Consider the following 20167-nt stretch of genomic DNA (forward strand, 5'->3'; position numbering starts at 1 on the left):
AGCACTAGAGCAGGCTGCTCAGTGCCACATCCAGCCTGGCCTTGAGTGCCTCCAGGGATGGGGCATCCACAACCTCTCTGAGCAACTTGTTCCAGTGCCTCACCACCCTCTGAGTGAAAAAGATCATCTAGTCCAACCCCTCCTGCCAAGAAGGATCACCTGGAGCACATTGTACAGTATGGCATCCAGGCGGGTTTTGAATATCTCCAGAGAATAAGACTCCACAACCTCACTGGGCAAAGTGTTCCAGTTCTCTGTCACCCTCACAGTAAAGAAATGCCCCCTCATATTCAATCGGAACTTCCTGTGCTTCAGTTTGTGCCCGTTGCCTTTCGTCCTCTCGGTGGGCACATCTGAACAGAGCCTGGTTCCATCCTCCTGACACCCTCTCTTCAGATATTTATATGTATTGATGAGATTCAAGTGTGTTTAACTCCTTAGCTAGTGTATTTTTGTTTGTTTGTTTGTTTGTTTGTTTTCTCTTGTAACTCCCATTTAAGCTTTCTATAAAATGAGAAAAAGACAGAATAATGACAAGGAAAGGGTGAGAGAGACCTGGAAGTTGTTCCTCAGTGACTACATATATAGATTTTTCTGGAAGGAAAAACAAATATCATAGGGGGAATTATAAGTTAATCACTTACCCTTGCTGACCTGAAATAGATTATTTTGCTGTTGTTGTTGTTGTTGTTGTTAATTAACTTGAGACTTTAAATTTAACCCTAGAACATGAGATTTGACAACAGATTGTTATTTCTTGAAAAAAGTTAATTGTCTATTACATATATATTCTGCCATTTTGTTAAACTAATTTGAGTTGCAACAAAGACAATTTGCACTCTACTCACCATTTTTTTTTCTAAATATATTTTTTCTTGTAATGTATAGGCATAAATTCTGAAATTATATAACCTAAACCATGCTAACTTTACTATGAGTCTAGCCCATCAGTTCATCTTCCAAGCAAGCATACAGAATCTAGAAACAAAGATGACAAGCTGAGAGCAAACCTTTGCCTTTCTGTACACTTTTCCATATGCCTAGATAGCTGACTCTGCAGAGTCTTACAGAGGGGTCATGGTTTGGGCTGGGATAGAGTTATTTTTAATTCATAATGGCTTGTGCGCTGCAGTGCTTTGGATTTGTGGTGAAAATAGTGTTGATAACACAGTGATGTTTTGAGTTGTTGCAGAACAGTGTTTACACAGAACCAAGGGCTTTTAATCTCATACCAGCCTGCCAGCGAGCAGGCTAGGGATGCCCAAGAAGTTAACAGGGAACACAGAGAGAACAGCTGACCCAAACATACCAAAGGGTCATTCCACACCATATGACTGTCACACTGAACAGTAAAAGCTGGGGTAAAGGAGGAGGAAGGAGGGTATGTTTGGAGTGATGGTGTTTGTCTGCACAATGAGCCCTGCTCTCCTGGAAATGGCAAAATATCCACCTGATGATGGGAAGCAGTGAATAAATTCCTTGTTTTGCTTTGCTTCTGTGTGCAGCTTTTGCTTTACCTAGTTAATCTAGATAGTTTGTCCTTATCTGAAACCATGAGTTCTCTCACTTTTACCTTTCTGATTCTCTCCCCCATCCTGCTGTGGGGGAGTGAGCAAGTGGCTGTGTGATGCTTAGCTGCCTGCCAGGTTAAATCACATGTTAAAAACGTATTATACAAGTATATGGACTTTACACTCTTTGATAACTTTCAGTTGCAGCAGTCTAAACACAGTCAAAAGTTCAGAAAATTACTGTCTATTGCTGCAAAAAGAAAGGCTATACTAAGAAAAGAATTACCTTCTGTACTGCCTCTTTATTATATATTTTTTTTCCTAAGCATCTGCTTCCCGGCTGGTATGAGACACAATACTGTGGGATGGATGGGGCTCTGTCTGTTGCCAAATATCACAGTCAGTACAAAGTTGTTCTTCTATTCTAAACACACTATTAACATGTCATCTTAATGTGACTGAAAACTTACTTCTGTCTTCTACAAAGGTAAAAACAAAACAAAACAAAAAAGCAGGAAAATATAGAATATAGCTATTAAAATATGTCTAACAAAGCCTACTCTGTTGCAAAATGTTCTGGTACTTAATATAATACTTCTGATGCTTCATACTTCCCCAGAGAGGAAAGTAGAAATAGTCTAGGCAAAGACAGAATTAATTAGATAAGAACTCATTTCAAACATGAATTGCATACATATATTTTTATTGGATTACTTAAATTACAGGGAGGAATAAAATAACATTAAGTAATTTGTAGTGAAATTTCACATCACAAGTGAATTTCACTTGTTATGTCTTTTTATTTGTTTGTTTAGTATATGGATGCACATATCAAAATCCCAGTTTCTCTCTCAGAAGCTTCTAAGAATAATACATTTCCAGGGGCAAATTTTAAAATAAAACTATTTTCCAAAAATTGTCGAACTTTCCCTGAGCTTCCTGGCAACACATGGGTCCTGTGCTGAGGGTAGTTCCATCATGCGAAGTTCCCTACTGCTGTTATCCTGCTTCAGAACGGCTGGCTCTGAAAAAACGGAAAAATCTTAAATGTTGATTAGTCACAGGGGAAGAGATCATGCTTTCACTGATCAGAAAGCTTCTTCCAGGCATTAGGAAACAAAGAAACAAAAACAAGAATTTATGTAAAAAGGAATGGGAAAAATAAGAAGAATTAGGAGACAAATCCATAATTTTCTTCATTGATTGACAATCTTGGCCTTAACGTGGCCAAGATTGACCTTTCAATTTAAACTCTTCACATAAACTCTTCCTAAACCCATGGACATAGGCATAAAATCACTGTGTAAAATCACCTTAACAGAAACCTTTGAGCTTACGCATCAGCAGGTCTCATTTTCTTAAATATCCAAAAAGTTGTTTTCCTTTCTCTGTGTTATTCAGGTGGCTTGAAGGATACAAATACCTTCAGTAGCCCCATTTGGTAAGTGTGAGGAAGACCTATACCACCCCGAGACAGACTGACACCTCACCCAGGAAGAACTCTCTGCTTATAGCTGTTAAGAAACAAGACTCTCAATGGCAGCAATAGCTGTAGTCAGCCTGTATGTTTGCAACATTTGATGGCACTTGTGTCCAAAAAGACTTAAAAAAAAAAAAACCACCTTTCTTAGTTAGGATTACTACAATAATTATAGTTATGTTTGAAAAAACACAGCAAAACAATGTCCCTCGGAGAACGGGTCATTCTAACTGCAGGTGCAGCTTGCACTGGTAAAGTGCAGGAATTTTTCAATATAGGCAGGGATGAAGGATTGTATTTCTATTATTATATCTTTTCTTTGTAATAAACACTTCAGCAAGTAAGTTCCTATAAAGTGAAAACTCTGCGTTTTCCCATATTCTAATTACACTGGAATGTTTGTTTATATACACATAGATATATCTAGGAAAGAGAGCGATATATTTTAATATAACTATAAACATATAGATTTATATGTGTTGTATTTATGCAATGTTTCATTAGATGTATTACATTTTTGAAATATTGGAGATTTTAATTTGTCACAGGTATGGAAGTTCTGGGTGATCAATCTAAACTTGACATATTTTATCTATTCATATTTAATATATTAATTTTCATTAAAATATTTTAACTACATCAATTACTTGTCTAGGGCATACTTCCTCCAGACTGCAAAAAACATTTATTCAAATTTACCCCACTACTTTAGAATCATACTATTATTGCCACATATCATTATATTTTAATTTTGTATTCATTTATTGAGTTAAAATAATTCTGTCAAGTTCCAGACTTTCTGAATTCAGAAAAATCACATAGTTCTTTTTCTTTTTGGATAAGTGCGTTTGCCATAATGACTTTAGGTAACAGGGCTGCTCTTACATATTTAATCTGCAACAGCATTTCCACAATTTAATTTGCTTATGTCAAATTAAGTTTCATACACAAATTTCCCTTCATCTGTCTATGAAAAATAAAATGTCTTAATAACATCAACAATGGTTTTCAAAAATGTAGAAAAAAACTGGCAGCATGGCTAAAGAAAATAAATTTGTTTGAGTACAAGACCAGTTAAGCCTAAAATGATACCTCAAAGGCAGTTGCATGGACAGTTTATTTCAACACTGGAAGCCTTACTAGCAGCTGAATAAAACAATTTTTATTTATTTTATTTTATTTTATTTTATTTTATTATTTTATTTTATTTTATTTTATTTTATTTTATTATTTTATTTTATTTTATTTTATTTGTTTTATTTTTTTATTTTATTTTATTTATTTTATCTTTTATATATAAAATAAAAGTCTCATACTGTTTCAGTTTGGATCACCTGTGTAAGATCACTGCTTTCAGTACGAAATAAAAATAAAAATAAAATAAAATAAAATAATAAAATAATAAAATAAAATAAAATAAAATAAAATAAAATAAAATAAAATAAAATAAAATAAAAATCGTTGTTATGGTTGTTCTGCTTTGGAGTAATTTTCCACTTAAAACTCACATATGAAGTTTTTTAAAGTGGTTGAGTGAGAACTGGTTTTATAGCCATATGTTATTGTTATTTAATGTTTTGTTACAACCAGGGAATGGAAAATTCAGTTTCCAGATGACCCTATGATGGGTAGTTTGGAACCAGAAAACAGCTATTTGTGACTGGATGTTCTCTGGCCATGACAACAATTTTCCTCTCGAGAATAATTTCCAGTGGAATAAGTCTGAATCTTGCCTCTCTTTCTGGCTTGAGTGAATATTTACCTTCCCAATCAACTGGAATTTCCACAAATGTTTGGTGAATCAGAGATTCCTGATGATATATCTTTGACCTTTACCAGTCATTATATCCTTAAATTGTGACAAAGCAAAATATTTGGAAAGCAAATTCTCCGTAAATTCTCCTACCTCTTTCTTAGAAGTCTGTTGTTGCATCTTACTCTTCATATCTTACTGGTAGGAGACCCATATTATCTTTAATCAGCTTCTTTTTTTTTGTTTGTTTTTAAGTATTATGAAAAAAACATAATGATTTTATTTTTAATTTTATTGATATCTTAGCATTTCAAATATATTTAGGACTGTGTAAATATGTAGCAAAATATTTTTTTAATAAAATAATTTTAGTATTATGTTTTATATAAAGAATACATTTTCATTCCAAGTGTAAACAACAGAGTATACTTATTAGCTTACTTTCTGTGGACATTTATCTTGTACACTCTTGGTTCCAGTACTATTGAGATTTTATTGAATCTTTCTCAAATATTAATTGAATCAAGAGAGAAAGAGAAAGAGAAAGAGAAAGAGAAAGAAAGAGAAAGAGAAAGAGAAAGAGAAAGAGAAAGAAAGAGAAAGAGAAAGAGAAAGAGAAAGAAAAAGAGAAAGAGAAAGAGAAAGAGAAAGAGAAAGAGAAAGAGAAAAGAGAAAGAGAAGGAAAAAGAAAGGAAGGAAAGAGAAAAAGAAGAAGAAAGAAAGAAAGAAAGAAGAAAGAAAGAAAGAAAGAAAGAAAGAAAGAAAGAAAGAAAGAGAAAGAAAGAAAGAAAGAAAGAAAGAAAGAAAGAAAGAAAGAAAGAAAGAAAGAAAGAAAGAAAGAAAGAAAGAAAAAGAAATTGAGAAAGAAAGAAAGAGAGAAGGAAGGAAGGAAGGAAGGAAGGAAGGAAGGAAGGAAGGAAAAGGAAGGAAGGAAAAGGAAGGAAGGAAGGAAGGAAGGAAAAGGAAGGAAGGAAGGAAGGAAGGAAGGAAGGAAGGAAGGAAGGAAGGAAGGAAGGAAGGAAGGAAGAAGGTAGAGCTATACTTGTGTCTGGAAAAACAACTATAACTGCTATTTTTTATTTATTTTTTTAGTAAATTAAAAAGGTAATCATTTTTAATTTAAAATAGGCCAGATCAGACATCTACTGCTGCATTGTACTGTTATTAATATGCTAGTTAAATTGTCTTACAACTGTTTTTAGTGCTTAGGAGTTTCAGAATGAACTTTTGGTTGTAGTTTGGATTCCTGTGGGAAGCCTGTCTTTGTTGGCTACGTAACTGAATCCTATGGTGCTTTAGCTCCTAATATTTAGAATATGTTGTTACGTATTTCTGCTCAGGATATACTATTTCCTCACAGCACAGATATTAAAGAAAATGCAGTTTTTAATTTTAATCTATATCTTTGTTCAAATCTATAAAGGAATTCCTTTTCTTGATTGACTTTGTCATGATTTTGATTTGCTAAAAGAAAAATCTCTAACTAAATCTAACTCTCTAACTAAATATTAGTTTTGGGGGATTATTTTGTTTGAAGGTAATTTTTATTTTATTGAAATACTTGTCTTTTTTATTTCCAGAAATTGAAGTTTTCTATTTTTATTGAACCTTTCCTGATATTATTACTTTCAAAAATATAAACTACAAATAATGTATCTTCCCACTAAAATATATAATTTGACTAAATAGATAAGAAAAAAATTTTGAATAAAAAAATAAATTAAAAAGCAACATTTTTCATGGATTTGTCACAGCAAAATAGAGTTTCTACTTGTCATAATAGGTTAAAAAAATAACAAGATTTAGACGTTTTAGAGGTAACCAAAGAAGCAAGGGCTTGCAATGAATAAATTAAACTTCAAGACTTCATCATTTAGTATATTTTATAATCAGGCAATGAAAAAACATATGAATCAAGCACAGTTTTGAAAGAGAGGGTGTCATACTGCATTTTTGCCTGTTCTTTCCTCGGTGCTCCAATTTGCTGTTCTTTGGTTGTAGGTAGGTCAGAATGTTTTGAAACTGTTATGTGACTTCTGAGCTTTTTAAAACCTTTATTATTATTATTATTATTTTTAATTATTTAATATTTTCCCATTTACCCAATCCATCTTACAGAAGAACTGACAAAATATCTGGGACAAGAGAAAATCCTGGTACTTTAATAAGAATAATTTCCAGAGCAGGGAAGGGTGAAATTTTCTTGTGCCAGTATCAAGTTAAAACCAGGAAATCAGAATTATGGCCTCAGGCCAACTGCATGAAACAATGCAGAGTTTTGCTTGGCTATTTTTTCCATTTTATTTGTGTGTTCACTACATAAACCACCACCAAATGAACTGCAGTCCCACAAAATGACCCTCAACCCATGCAGTTTCTCTTCATTACCACACTTTAAAGTGATCTCACTTGCAGCACTAGAGCTGTCTGGCCACAGCAGTCCACCTGACTAGTGGAGGGGCATGACCCACAGGGCAAATGGCCTGGGAGGCTGCTTGGAGAAGGATAGGACTTCTGCTGGAAGATGGGGTGGATATCTGTCCATCATATAACCTGTCTCAGTTGTGCCAGACAACCACCTGACCGTTACATTCCTTGCCCCCAGTGATGCTTTTGTAAGCATCAGTTATTTCTGTGTTGGAAACTCCAGCCCCGCCCTGCTTTCCACCTCTTCTACCAGAACTCCAGACTTCTCCATCACCCGCCAGACTGACCCCTAGTTGTGCCAGCAAGCTGGAGGTCTCACTGATGTGAACTCACCAGGACAGATATAACTTTAAACATAACACTGCATTTCATAAAATTAAAACAAATTCTCTGTGAAAATTTCCCACTTCTTTTTCTTGTTTTTCCCTTTTTACTTTTTTTTTTCATTTTTTCTTTTTTTCTCCTTTTCCCTTTTCTTTTAATTTCATTATATCTGTAATCACAATCCTGTGTGTATATGTATATGTGTATATATATTTATATACACAACTGTTCTGTGTTTTTAACTTGTTTGTTTCTTATGTTGCTAATGGATAAATATTCTGTTTTGTTTACTGTCTATTTGCAAAATCAAGGGTCAAATTCTTTTCCCCATTACTTAGAGCTAATGAGAGTTAGCCAGTTTATAACCAAGATTTTGTTAAGAAATGCAATTTCAGTAGTCTGGACAACCAGATAAATCCTGTGCAGGTTTTGTCTGTTCTGTTTTGTTGTTGTTGTTGTTTTGTTTGTTTGTTTGTTTTTGTTTTGTTTTGTTTTGTTTTGTTTTCCCTCAGTGCAGAGTAACACAGATGGTAGTGCTGGTACTGTCAGGACTGAGGAAATAGTTATTTTCTCTCGATAATTTCAACTTCTGCTAGGACTTAATGGCATGTAAGTGATGATTCCTCTGTTTGTTTTTGGACTGTACTTGCAGAAAGTGGGATGGTGTACTCCATAAAAAATGTGTAAAAGATTATTACATTGGGTTTTACACTAATTAGCAAAACTCTGTTCCTTAAAGTTTACATTTACGTGATGCCAATTGCCTTAAATAATTTTTTACTAAAAAAAAAAAAAAAAAAGTTAAGATTTTCTGATTCACTCGAAGGAAACACTGACCTTTTCACTACTGGGCACATTCATCTAAGAGAATTTTTTGGTACTTCAAGACTTGTTCTGAATAGAAAGAAGCAAAAAAAATATTTTGGAAGTATATATTTGGAAATATATATTTGGAAATTTTTTTTCCAGATCTCTTGGAGTACCTTTTTGTGTTGTGCAAGACAATTTTCCAATGGTATAAAAAATAAAATAAAATTGCTTTGAATTTTTCTTAGTGAATAAAAGACAGTCCAAAGTCAAACTATTTGGACCTGGAGAATAATTTACGGGGGAGTAGTTTAAATAGAATGTTGAATACAATTTTTTTTTCTATTATGACTACATTTGTCTTGTTACAGGTTGTTGTTACCTCATTGCTGAATAATTCTTACCGAAAATAAAATAAAATAATATGCAAGTTCAGTTTTCTAAACATAAATGACTGTCTTTTGTAGAGCAATTTGAGTTTATCTGTTCAGAATAAGGGCTTAAATTTTTAAGGGTCTAACAGAAAGTTTACTCTGTGGGTTCTTTGAAAAATACTTCCCAGTAATCTAGAATCTGGGGACATGAAGAAGAAAAAGAAGCACATATGGATTGTTCTAACATTTTTTAGACTTGTAGTGACAGTCCACCAAAAGTGTGTGTATATATATATATATATACAAACAGCATGTATATATATATATATACTTTCTATATATATATATATGCTATTTGTTACTTTTTGATAGTATACCAAATGTATATAATGCAAATATTATTAACACTTTTTAGGTATGGTTCATGGATGGACTAAATCACCATATGTACATTGCCATGCCAAAATTCATACAGATTAACAGAAAACAATGTGTTCCTGACAGGTTTTTCCTTGTAGTTTATTTACTTACTTTTTACTAATATTTTATTTTCAGCATGTTCTGACAAAATATTCTGAAGGTTTTGTTTCAGACTGATTATCCTAACCCTTAAAAATTATTCGCGTTCTCATTTACTGAAGTCCAACAATAGTAATATACAAATACTTGGTTTTGAATGATGTTACAAAAGCTCCTGCAAGTATGAAACAACAACTGAGCATCTTTGTTCTTTTGTTTAATGATTGACATATTCATCATCAGGTTGAGCCTGAATGAAATTGAATGAAAATATTTAAACGTTCTCTTTTCCTTTTAAAAACAAGCATAATGATGATTCTCAAAAAAAGCGCAATATCCGGTAGAAGAAGAACATTCTAATAGAAAGCCCCCAAACACTCCTGAATCTTTATATTAATTGGTATTGTATTCTCCTTTGTGGTTTGTTATTTTTCAGCTTTTTACCCCTAGCATATTAAATTGTTTAACATTCAGTATAAATTTTGTGATAGAATTTGCAACATATAGTCACAGATTACAAAGATGAATTTACTTCAGGTTGAAATATTTCTTGTGTGAAACTTGATGATTCTGTACCTTCAGATCTTTGGCCTATTTAGCCTCACCACTGTCCACAGAATTTTCCATCTCGTTGCCTCTTCTGAATAAACCTCACTTCCTCAACATAAAACTACAGATTAAGAAAACCGGTTCAAACCTACTGAGTCTCCAAAGTCCCATCCTGAATGTTTAAATGGGACAAGCTTTTTTTTCTCTACTCTGATTTCCATATAATCTTTGCTCAGAATTCTGGCCAGCACACCATGCTGAAGTTGGCTCTGATTTTCAGTATTTCTTTCTCTTTCTTTCTAATTATACTTGCACACTGTAGGAAGAAACAAACAAACAAACAAACAAACAAAACAACAACAACAACAACAATAAAAAAAAAAAAAAAACAGGATAAGAAGCCTATGTATATTATACTGTTCTTCAGTTCCCAAGAAATATTAGATCAATGTTGACATGCCGTGATTTCCCATTATACTAATCTACAGTAACTTCCTAAAATATGCTTAACACTTCATGAATCTTAACCAATTATTCTTCTCATTTCATCTAGATTTCATTTCCACTTTCTAGTGGTAACTGGGGTCTTTCTGTCAGTAAGAAATTATGGAATAAACTTCATCTACAATGCTCCAGGTATGAATGGTTCTTCTATGATGGCTCAGGAACAACACTTTTAATCCTAAAAAGCACTGCTAAAGGTCTGATGAAGTCTGAGTTTAGGGGGAAAAGGAGGGGAAGAAAGTGTGTATAATATCATATATCTATGTATGTGTAATTTGGATATATACACACACAATATTAGATACTTTAATTTGCTATATATAGATATATATATACATTATACATTATAAAAATAATAATCTTAAAACACTGATAATATATGTCTGCGCAGCTTACATAACTACCCAAAGAAGCAGATTTCAATCTTAGTTTGGGAGTAGCTTATGCTCAAAGAAAATCAGGAAGGGGAAAAGAGCAAGGATTTCTATTTTGTATATCAAGTTCCCTTGAGAACCTCCATCTCATAATTGAAACATAGCTGGTAGGACTCATCTGGCAGATGAGAAGATCAGCTGGTTCTTTGAAACAGTGCTCAGTATGCTAGTAGGAGTATTGTTTTTCACTTTTCACCCTATCCTGTGTATTCTCTCTCTTTTTATTTTTATCTTACTAGTGCAGCCAAGTAAAATGTACTTTAATATTAGTCTTTGACTAGGAAGGATCAAAAGCCTAAACAGGGACAAAAAAGACTTTTTTTTTTTTTTTTGGATGTATTTATGTTTCAGCAAAGAATGTGAAGCTCGAATAGATTACTTACTGAACAGTAGTAATCTGTGACAGACTGTCCTCTTCAATAATGCTCAAGCAAGCAGTTAAAAATGAAAGATGGTGCACTAAGAGCAGTGCAAAGAGTTTTACTCTCCTAATCTCCCATCTAAATGCCAATAGACATAATTAACATACTCTGAACAAATGCCATTTGGCTGTATTTTGCAAACAGATTTTAAAATACTCAAAGTGTATACCTTAAGGCATCACCAGCATATTTTTAAAGCATCATGTAGAGTTAAAATAAGTTCAAATTCCCTTTTTTTTTTTTTTTTTTTTTTTCAGTTGGGTAGTTTGACCATGTACTTAGCATTTTAAGAACAGAAACACATATTTCCTAATAAATAGACCGATCTAACTTTTTTCCACTAGAAATTATCAACTTCCATTTCAAGAATAAAGGTCAATGAAACATCTCTTGAGAACTATTGTTCTTCCATTTGATCTGGTGTTTCTGACTTTTTCTCTGTTGTTGTTGATCTTGTCCTTGTTGTTTTGTTTTATTTGTTATTTGTTTGTTTGTTTGTTTTTCTTTTATGTTTTTCACTTCAGTTTGTGTAAATGGAAAAAGTAAATGCCAGAAGAAAAATGTCCAATAAATAAGAGGGATGCACTTGACTTTTTTTAAAGAAATATTTGGAAAGAATTTTTTGAACTTTCTATGAAGGAAGGTCCTGACACCTAGAAAACTGGAGAGAAGGACTACCATTTTGATAGAAAATAAGAGTATCATATTGAGATTTTTGCCCTATCCCCATACGTAGAATTGAAAGAAGAAAAGTGTTTAATTGCCTTATTTTCAGTCATACACAGCATGACTGTAATCCTGTAAGTGGGGAAAGGGAATAAATATGAAAAAACAAAAAGGGGAAAAGTGCCTGGACGTTAGACATGATCATTTTCCATACTCACGTGTTGTCCTTTAGATTTTAATCCACATTTCAAGTTTAGGTAGATACGATAATAAAGTAGATTGAAACCTACTGAATACTGATTGAATAGGATAAAACAATCGATTTCTTAGTGAAACTAAGTGAAAGAAACTAAGAAACTTTAACTAAGAAACTTTAGTTCAGCATTGGACCAGGTTGCCCATGGAGGTGGTGGAGTCACTGTCCCTGGGGGTGTTTAAGGAAAGGTTGGACATAGCGCTTAGGGACATGGTTTAGTGGGTGATATTGGTGGTAGGAGGATGGTTGGACTAGATGACCTTGGAGGTCGTCTTCAACCTTTATGATTCTACGATTCTATGAAACATTGTCAATAAAGCAAATACATTACAGCAATATGTATACACTTGCTGATAGATAAAATTGTTGGCAGTCTTAGAAACAAGGTCAGGTCTGAATACACCAGACTGACTGATCTGTATAGAGAAAAAAAGGAAAAGATGCAGGGTGAATCTCAACAACTCAGCATAACCAACCAGTTTCTGAAGAAGTGAACTTATATTTAGGTGTCAAAGGAAAATAATTAAATAAATAATTGTATGAGAGTTTAAGAGTAACCTGTAAAAAATTCTAAATTTGATTAGGAAAATTTTTATTTATTTTATTGTTTTATTTATTTTATTTTATTTTATTTTATTTTTGATAATATGACCCCAGGAAGAGTGCCAAGTGAACTAAATGTTGAAATGTAGTCACAGGAAAAATAATTTGCAAGAAGTTGAGCTACGCTATGTCATCAGTGCCCAACACATTTGGGAGTAAAGCTGTTCTAGTCCTTAGATGTTCTCATTTCAATATATTAGTCTGTAGATTTTTTTATATTTCTGTAACTCCTGTATGGATAGAGGAGTGTTAGTCAGCAATCATCTAAAGTATTTTTAAGCAAACAAACACAAGGTGACTTTAATCACAATCTCCTTATCAAATGTGATAACTGATTCTTTTAAGATTTTTTTTCCTGCTTATAGGCAAAATAGCATGGCTACAATATATTGTTTTATTTCTAATTTATCATTTCTATTTTCCTTTAGGTCTAACTAGGAAAGAGAATAGGAAGGTCAAAACTAAATGAAAACAAAATGTTTTCATTGAAGTGCGCCTTCCTTCACTTGCTGAAGCAAGTAAAAAGAAGGCTGACTGAAATACTGATTACTTGTATTATTTTATAATAATATTTTATCTGCCCCCCCCCAAAAAAAAAAAAAAAAAAAAAAAAAGATTAGTGTAACTTTATTGTTGCCATAATATTTGTTCTAATTTAATTAAAAGAAAATATTTAGGTAGGACATGACTCTGTAAAGGGAGCTCCTAGTTTCTTCTAGAAATAGGAACAGCAATCTACATCAATACTGCCAAAATATCATTTGAAAGAGAGATCCCTTATCTTAAAGACCCAGTGGTATAAAGCAATTCATGTCCTCACTCCCCATCTGGACATCCATAGCTGTCCAGGGTGTTCTCATTGCATAGCTTGTGGTCTAGGCTTACAGACTTACATGTTGTACTCTTGCTTCTGTAAGAGATGTTTTTTTTGTTTGATTGATTTTTTCATCTAATTCACAGTGTCTGAAATAAAGTGTAGTCCTACCCAGAGCAACATTTTAAGCCCATGAAGCTTAGGATATTTGATGGCTTTCTGGACCTTTGTGTGGGTAGCATGAAGGGCATAGCCTCTGATAGGACTGTGAAGGATGACTTGATATGTAGGCAGCCATAACTTGTGGGATCATGTTTAAAATACCTCTCAGGATTTCTCCATAAAGAAAGCTCTTCCTAGAACTACCTCTTCATCAAGTGAAACTAGTTGCATCACTCCAAAAGAGAGCCTATGTACAGACTTTAGGTAAAAATGGCATAGGGACCAGGAACTGGGAATGAAATAGTAAACTAATTTTTATTTATTTATTTATTTATTTATTTTAATTTTAGGAGTACACAAGGAAAAATAGTTGGAACCCACTATAGTTAGTATTTAACTTTATAAGAGTTAATATGATTCCAGTAATCAGTAGTTCTCTAATGCCTGGAGTTTTCTGAAATTATTCTGAAATGATGGAAAGTTCTTTGGAGTTCCCAGACTGATAATTTATTGATATCTTACTAAGAACAGAAAAGACTAAAATAAAGTGGGTTAATTAAATGCATATTTCCTACACAGGTACTATGGAGAATGGCTTAAATGGAAAGATGAGAAAAAATTGAGATAGTCAATTATTTTTTAAAATTCTAATTAGTGTGATCATTGTTCTATGCTGGGTAGGAGAAGAAAAGCTCTAAATGGAATTTCTACAGAGAGACAAGAAAATATATTGAAATTTACACTAAAATATGACATCTTCTAAAGTTAAAAATAAACTTAAGCATTGATTTTTGTCAAGGAAAAAGAACTCAGACACCAAGGAATATATATTAGCCTGAAGGTCCCATTTGCCTTGGTACCGTATTTCTAGTACTTTAACCCTTGTTGAGCATTCTCATATCCCTGAGTCTTCTGAAAAACAAAGTTCTTATTTTTACATGAAAAATTTTGAAGTAATAAAAATCCTCAATATAAAGAATTGTCTCATTCTTGAAAGTAATGAGGAACTCAGTCTCTAAACTGATGTCTGAGTGCTCCCATGATCTAGACCTTTTTCCTTATTCATTGCTAGATCTGTTAGTTATGCATGGAGTGTGCATATGAAAAAATAGCTCTCGTTGGGATTTCAAAGTGTATGTGCTCTGTCAGGTTGAAAAAATCCTAATTTGCCTTTGCAGATTATTTCCTTGATATTGATAAATTCTTCAGTACTGAAGACGAGAATCCGTAAGAACATGCCTGGTATGTTGACTCATAGAAGGGTTTGGATTGGAATGGACCTTAAAGATCATTTAGTTCCAACCCCTTCCCACCCCCACGCACCCCCACCCCCACCCCCCGCCATGGACAGAGACACTTCCTACTACATTGGGTTGCTCAAAGCCCCATCCAACCTGTCCTTGAACACTTGCAGGGATGGAGTACCCACAGCTTCTCTGGACAACCTGTTTCAGTGCCTCACCACCCTAATGATAAAGAATTGTTTCCTAATATCTTATCTGAACGTACCCTCTTTAGTTTAAGGACATCACCCCTTGTCCTGTCACCACACTCCCTGATAAAGAGCCCCTATACAGCTTTCTTGCAGGCCCCCTTCAGGTACTGCAAGGACACTACAAGGTCTCCCCAGAGCCTTCTCCAAGCTGAACAACCCCAACTCCTTTAGCCAATCTTCATAGGAGAGGTGCTCCAGCCCTCATCTTTGTGGCCCTCCCCTGGACTTGCTTCAACACGTCCTTCTTGTGCTTTTGAACATAGTGTTCTACGTGGGGTCTCATGAGAGCAGAGTAGAGGGGGAGAATTACCTCCCTCAACCTGCTGGCCATGCTTCTTTTGATGCAGTATTTTTGATACGGTTGGTTTCCTGGGCTGCAAGCGCACCTTGCTGGCTCATGTTAAGCTTCTCATCAATCAACACCCCCATGTTCTTCTCCACAGCACTGCTCTCAATCCATTCTTCACCCAGCCTGTATTTGTGCTTGGGATTGCCCCAACTCAGGTGCAGGATCTTGCACTTGGCCTTGTTGAAACTCATAAGGTTCTCACAGGCCCACCTCTCAAGCCTGTCCAGATCCCTCTTAATGGCATCCCTTCTCTCCAGCAGGTCAATACCACCACACAGTTTGGTGTAATTGGCAAACTTGATGAGGGTGCACTCGAATCAAAATTATTATAAAAAGGGAAAAAAATAATGAAGTGTATAGGAGGGGAAATTGCACAGTGAAATTGTCTTTAGTTTTGTGAAATTTGCATGGTAACCATCCAAAGTTCAGCACTGTAAGACTATAATAACAGCATTTGAGATGCTGCTACTGAGCCTTTTTCCTAAGGATATACTTTCTACCAGAATTCATCAGGGATTTGGGCAGGATATCATGGATCCAAAAGGACAGCCTACCCTCAGACTTGATTTGAGATCGTTGAGGTGTTTTCCTAATGCAATGTTCTTATATTTCAAGATAAGAAACCATTTCTTTGACCAGATGTCAAACTAGACTCTCCAGAATTTAAAGTTCAGTCAGTGCCTTGCTTTTGTTCTAGATGTAGATGTAAGTTTCTCTATTCAAGGGCAAGTTTCTTAACTATTAAATTAGAGAGGTATTCTTTCTCCTCCTCTTTCTTAAAAATGTCTTATGAAACTTGAACAGGAGGGCTTGAGAGCCCCAGCCCTTATTGATTAGGATATTCTCCTGAGAGGAGAGTACAGACGTATCTATTTAGACAGAGAAAATAACTAAGGTCAGTATTTGCAACATTGCGGATGAGTGCTTTTACTTTCTGAAAAGAAAGCCATATCGCCATGATATTTTGAAAGAAAGCAGGACTCTCCACCTCTTGCCAAAAGTAGTCAAGTTTCAAATTCCAAATGGTCTGTAAGTCTTTACTGAACCTTACACCCTCGGACACATCACGAAATGAGACACTTCTGTCTTCATGAAAGGATAATCTCCATTTAAAATAAATCCTTCTCTTCAGAGATTCTACACAGCTGGCTATATGTTGTGATATACTTTTATTTCTGCAGTTGTTTCTTAGGCAAGTACAGCCACAGGCTGTAAAAGGAATATTGAAAAATTAAAACAATCAAACAAAACAAAACGAAATCAAAATCACACACACACACACACACACACACAAAGGCGAAAACAAGCAACTAAACAATTAAAAAGCCCTTCTCTTTGTAGGAGAGAATGCAGAGGAGAAGAAGTCATACTAATATTGCTTTGTAATGCACAGGGAGTTAGAAACCTACTTTAGGAATGCTGATTTCATAACTGCAGTCAGTTAGGATTGGCAATGTTTTACTTGTTAAGCAAATTTAACCTTACTTCATACATGAAACCATAAATTTCACTTAGTTTTGTGCTTCTATACACCTGCAGTATTTTAAATGGCTTAATTGGTTTTGAGTTACTTAGACGTTTCAATAGGTAATTAAAGTCTTTCAAAAACTTTGGATCCCTGTTTCTAGAAAACTGTTGTAAATCTTCAGTATGTGGGGCAAATGCAAGAAAACATAAATAAAGGAAACCAGGATGCTTTAATGAATACCTAAAAATAAGATTCTAAATCTATACCAGGGGCAGTAAAATATTTTGATTTTCAAAGTGCTGAAACCCAAGAATTCCTTTGTCTGTCCATGGAAGTGTCAGGTCAGATCTTACATTTTGTTCTGGGCAAAAATAAAGTTCTGCAAATAACTGCAGTATCTGTCTGTTGTAAACAGTACTATACTGCCTGTTGAGAAGCATATGTTCAACACAGTGCAGAGTTCTATTAATGCAACTGCAATGTCAGAGATTTGGCTGCTTCCCAGAATCAAATGACAGCATTGTCTGGACTCTGTATATTTAATATATTCTCTCCACACTCTGTGGAATTTGTGATTTGAAGTGATTTGAGAGAAGGAGCTACTACAAATCTCAATGCCCAGCCTTCCAACAATAAAGGAAAAACAAGTTATTATGCATATCTGGAACAATAAGATTCATTCATTTAAATGGACTGCCATAGCAAGGTACAAAATATTGAAATTTTAGTTAACTTACAAATTCAGATTCTTGGTGTCCACCATCAACTGGAATGTTCTTTCTACTACTGTTGCCTGCAGCTATGTATATTTTTGTGTTTTGCAGGTATCAACTTTTCTTGTTTATTTTGCTTAATTGTATCTTGCTGGGGTTGGCATTCATGGTATTTCCTATTGTAAATGTTTTAGAAAAAAAAACATAAATGTTACAAAGACATACAGAAGGCAGAATTTCTTTTTCTTTTTCTTCTTGAGGATTTATTTAATACTCTGTTCCATTATACACTGCAGCTTCAGAGTCTGAGTATTTTTTTTTTTTTTCCCAGACAAGCAGCTGATGCTTTTCAAAAAGACAAAATAAATATCTTCAGTTTCTTAATGAGGGACTTTGGCTTATCTCTTAGTTTACAGATATTCACTGATGGGCAACTGTAGACTAAAGGAAAGTATAATCCTTGTGTATGCCATTTCTGTCAATCATTTGGAATTGATATATTGTAAGAATTTTAATTTTGCTGTTTTATTTACCCTGATGCATTAAAAATCTAGCACAAATAGGATCTAGAGGCATTCTTGACACCAGGTTTTGTACCTAGAAACAAATGATTCCCCACCACTATCTCTAAAATAATGGTTTAATGAAAAGCATTGACAGTTCTTTAAAGTCAAACAACAAGATCATTATAATAATTAAATGAAGCTTGAGGCAACACCTTTAGTTGGCAAGAAACACTAACAGTTATAAAAATATTATCTAAAGACCTCTTCTGAGGAAATCAGCATATCTATTCCATCTGATATGAGAGAGAGAGAGTTTCCCTGAGGCAAATAGGATCTTTTTTTCACCTAAAGACAATTTGCTTGATATGAACGGTGGAAGCTTGTTAGAGCCATTCTCTCACTTGCCTTTATCCCAAACATTTTTGCAGATATGAAAATAATAATGAAACATACCCACCCAAAGGTCAGGACTGTCCTGCAGACCAACATAGCTGTAGCAGTGCATTGTCCTAAGAAAAGACAGGAGCCATGGAACAATGATGTGAAAGAATCAGCTCGCTGCCTGTGGCTTAAACAACATTTATCTCCTGTGACAGTATATGGATGTCAACTAATGCAGTTACTCATGTATCTTATATGATAAAAGCCTGCATTATAAACCTACAAGCTTGTGGTTTGATCCTTATACGATATGATGGAGATTATTCAGCTGCTATTTTTATTTTCTTAGTAAATTGAATGCTATTTATATCAGACAGTATTTACATCAGAATTGGCTCCCAACTTCAGGAACAATCAAGTGTTTCAGAAGTGTCACAGCCCCCTCATGTTCTGCTTTCCAGGGCTGGTCTAAGTGACTCAGAGAGATTTTGTCATATCGGAGTTTCCTTCACCATTCCTTCCAGTGGTAATGGAAGCAGCAGTATTCTGTGTCCCTGGGGAGGGTTATATGCAGGACTATTTGACTTTTTGCACAGTATTTCTCTAACAGCCACTTTCCCTTCTGTGGCGAAAAAGCCACAGATGGAAAGCATTTATGGGTTTATGTAAGAGCATGATGCACTACTTAGATCGCTTTAACTCAGGCTGCAACAGAGGCATGTGAATTTCAGAAATAATGGATTTCATATTCCTTACACAAGCTGAATCTACCTATCTGGGTGCACTTTAAGTGCATTATGCACTTTCTGTTGACATGATTCCTCAGGATATTTTTTAATTGGAACCCGTGAAGTACTAAGTACAAAAGACAGGATGCAAATGGAGACTGCGGAAGCAAAAATCAAATAGCATTTTATAATTTTGTGGTTAAATGTAAATATAAAGAATATAAAGTTCTTTCAACTTTTTTTGTTGCTGTTGATGTTGTTTTTTGCATTTTTTAAATATAGTATAAAGATTTGAAGTAAGCAATCCATAATGCCATACCAAAATAGTGGTTTGAAGAATTTCTAGTTTAATTATTTCTATTTCAAACTTTTTTAAAAAAAGTTATCAGTGCTCATTCTTGTTTCTGTTCATTTTATTTCTAAGGAAAGCTTTGGGGAAAAAAAAAAAAGTATAATGGGAAAAGTTAAGTAGAAAAGATGTGTTGAACAATATGCATACAATAAAATATGATAGGAACCTATTGGGTCCTCACCCAATCTGCAGTCAGCATATAGCTGGACATCATAGATGCAGAGACACAAGATACAAACAAAACAGAAAGCACTGAGTGATTAGAAGAAAATGTTTCTGCATGTAAGGCCAGAAAGTAAACATGGGTGGACACACAATCTCTGACAAAAATATTGTCAAAAAAAAAGAAAAAGATAAATCTGAGAAAAAAATATTAATACACTATTATTTGACTTTAGGGAGATTTATCTCTTGGTCGAATATGTAAAATAATAATTTTATGACCCAAACAGTAAATATATATAGATTCTTATGGGATAAATAATTAATAATAAAAAAAGAAAAAAAGAAAAAAAAAAAGATGAAATTGTGATTGTATAATTCTGCTACTATACACACCGATCATTGGCA

General features: G+C 34.1%; 1 protein-coding gene across 1 annotated transcript in view; it reads right to left on the reverse strand.

The window, feature by feature from the left end:
• Window positions 1-2200: 2200 nt before the first annotated feature.
• Window positions 2201-20167, reverse strand: part of LOC121065163 (pH-response regulator protein palI/prr-5-like) — a 36233-nt gene continuing 18266 nt past the window's right edge. Inside the window, exon 3 of the mRNA XM_040547768.1 lies at window positions 2201-2535. Within this exon, the coding sequence (XP_040403702.1) occupies window positions 2511-2535 (25 nt within the window). The 3' untranslated portion in view covers window positions 2201-2510. The remainder of the gene's footprint in view (window positions 2536-20167) is intronic.

This window comes from Cygnus olor, chromosome 2, assembly GCF_009769625.2.
Source record: "Cygnus olor isolate bCygOlo1 chromosome 2, bCygOlo1.pri.v2, whole genome shotgun sequence".
Classification (NCBI taxonomy): domain Eukaryota; kingdom Metazoa; phylum Chordata; class Aves; order Anseriformes; family Anatidae; genus Cygnus; species Cygnus olor.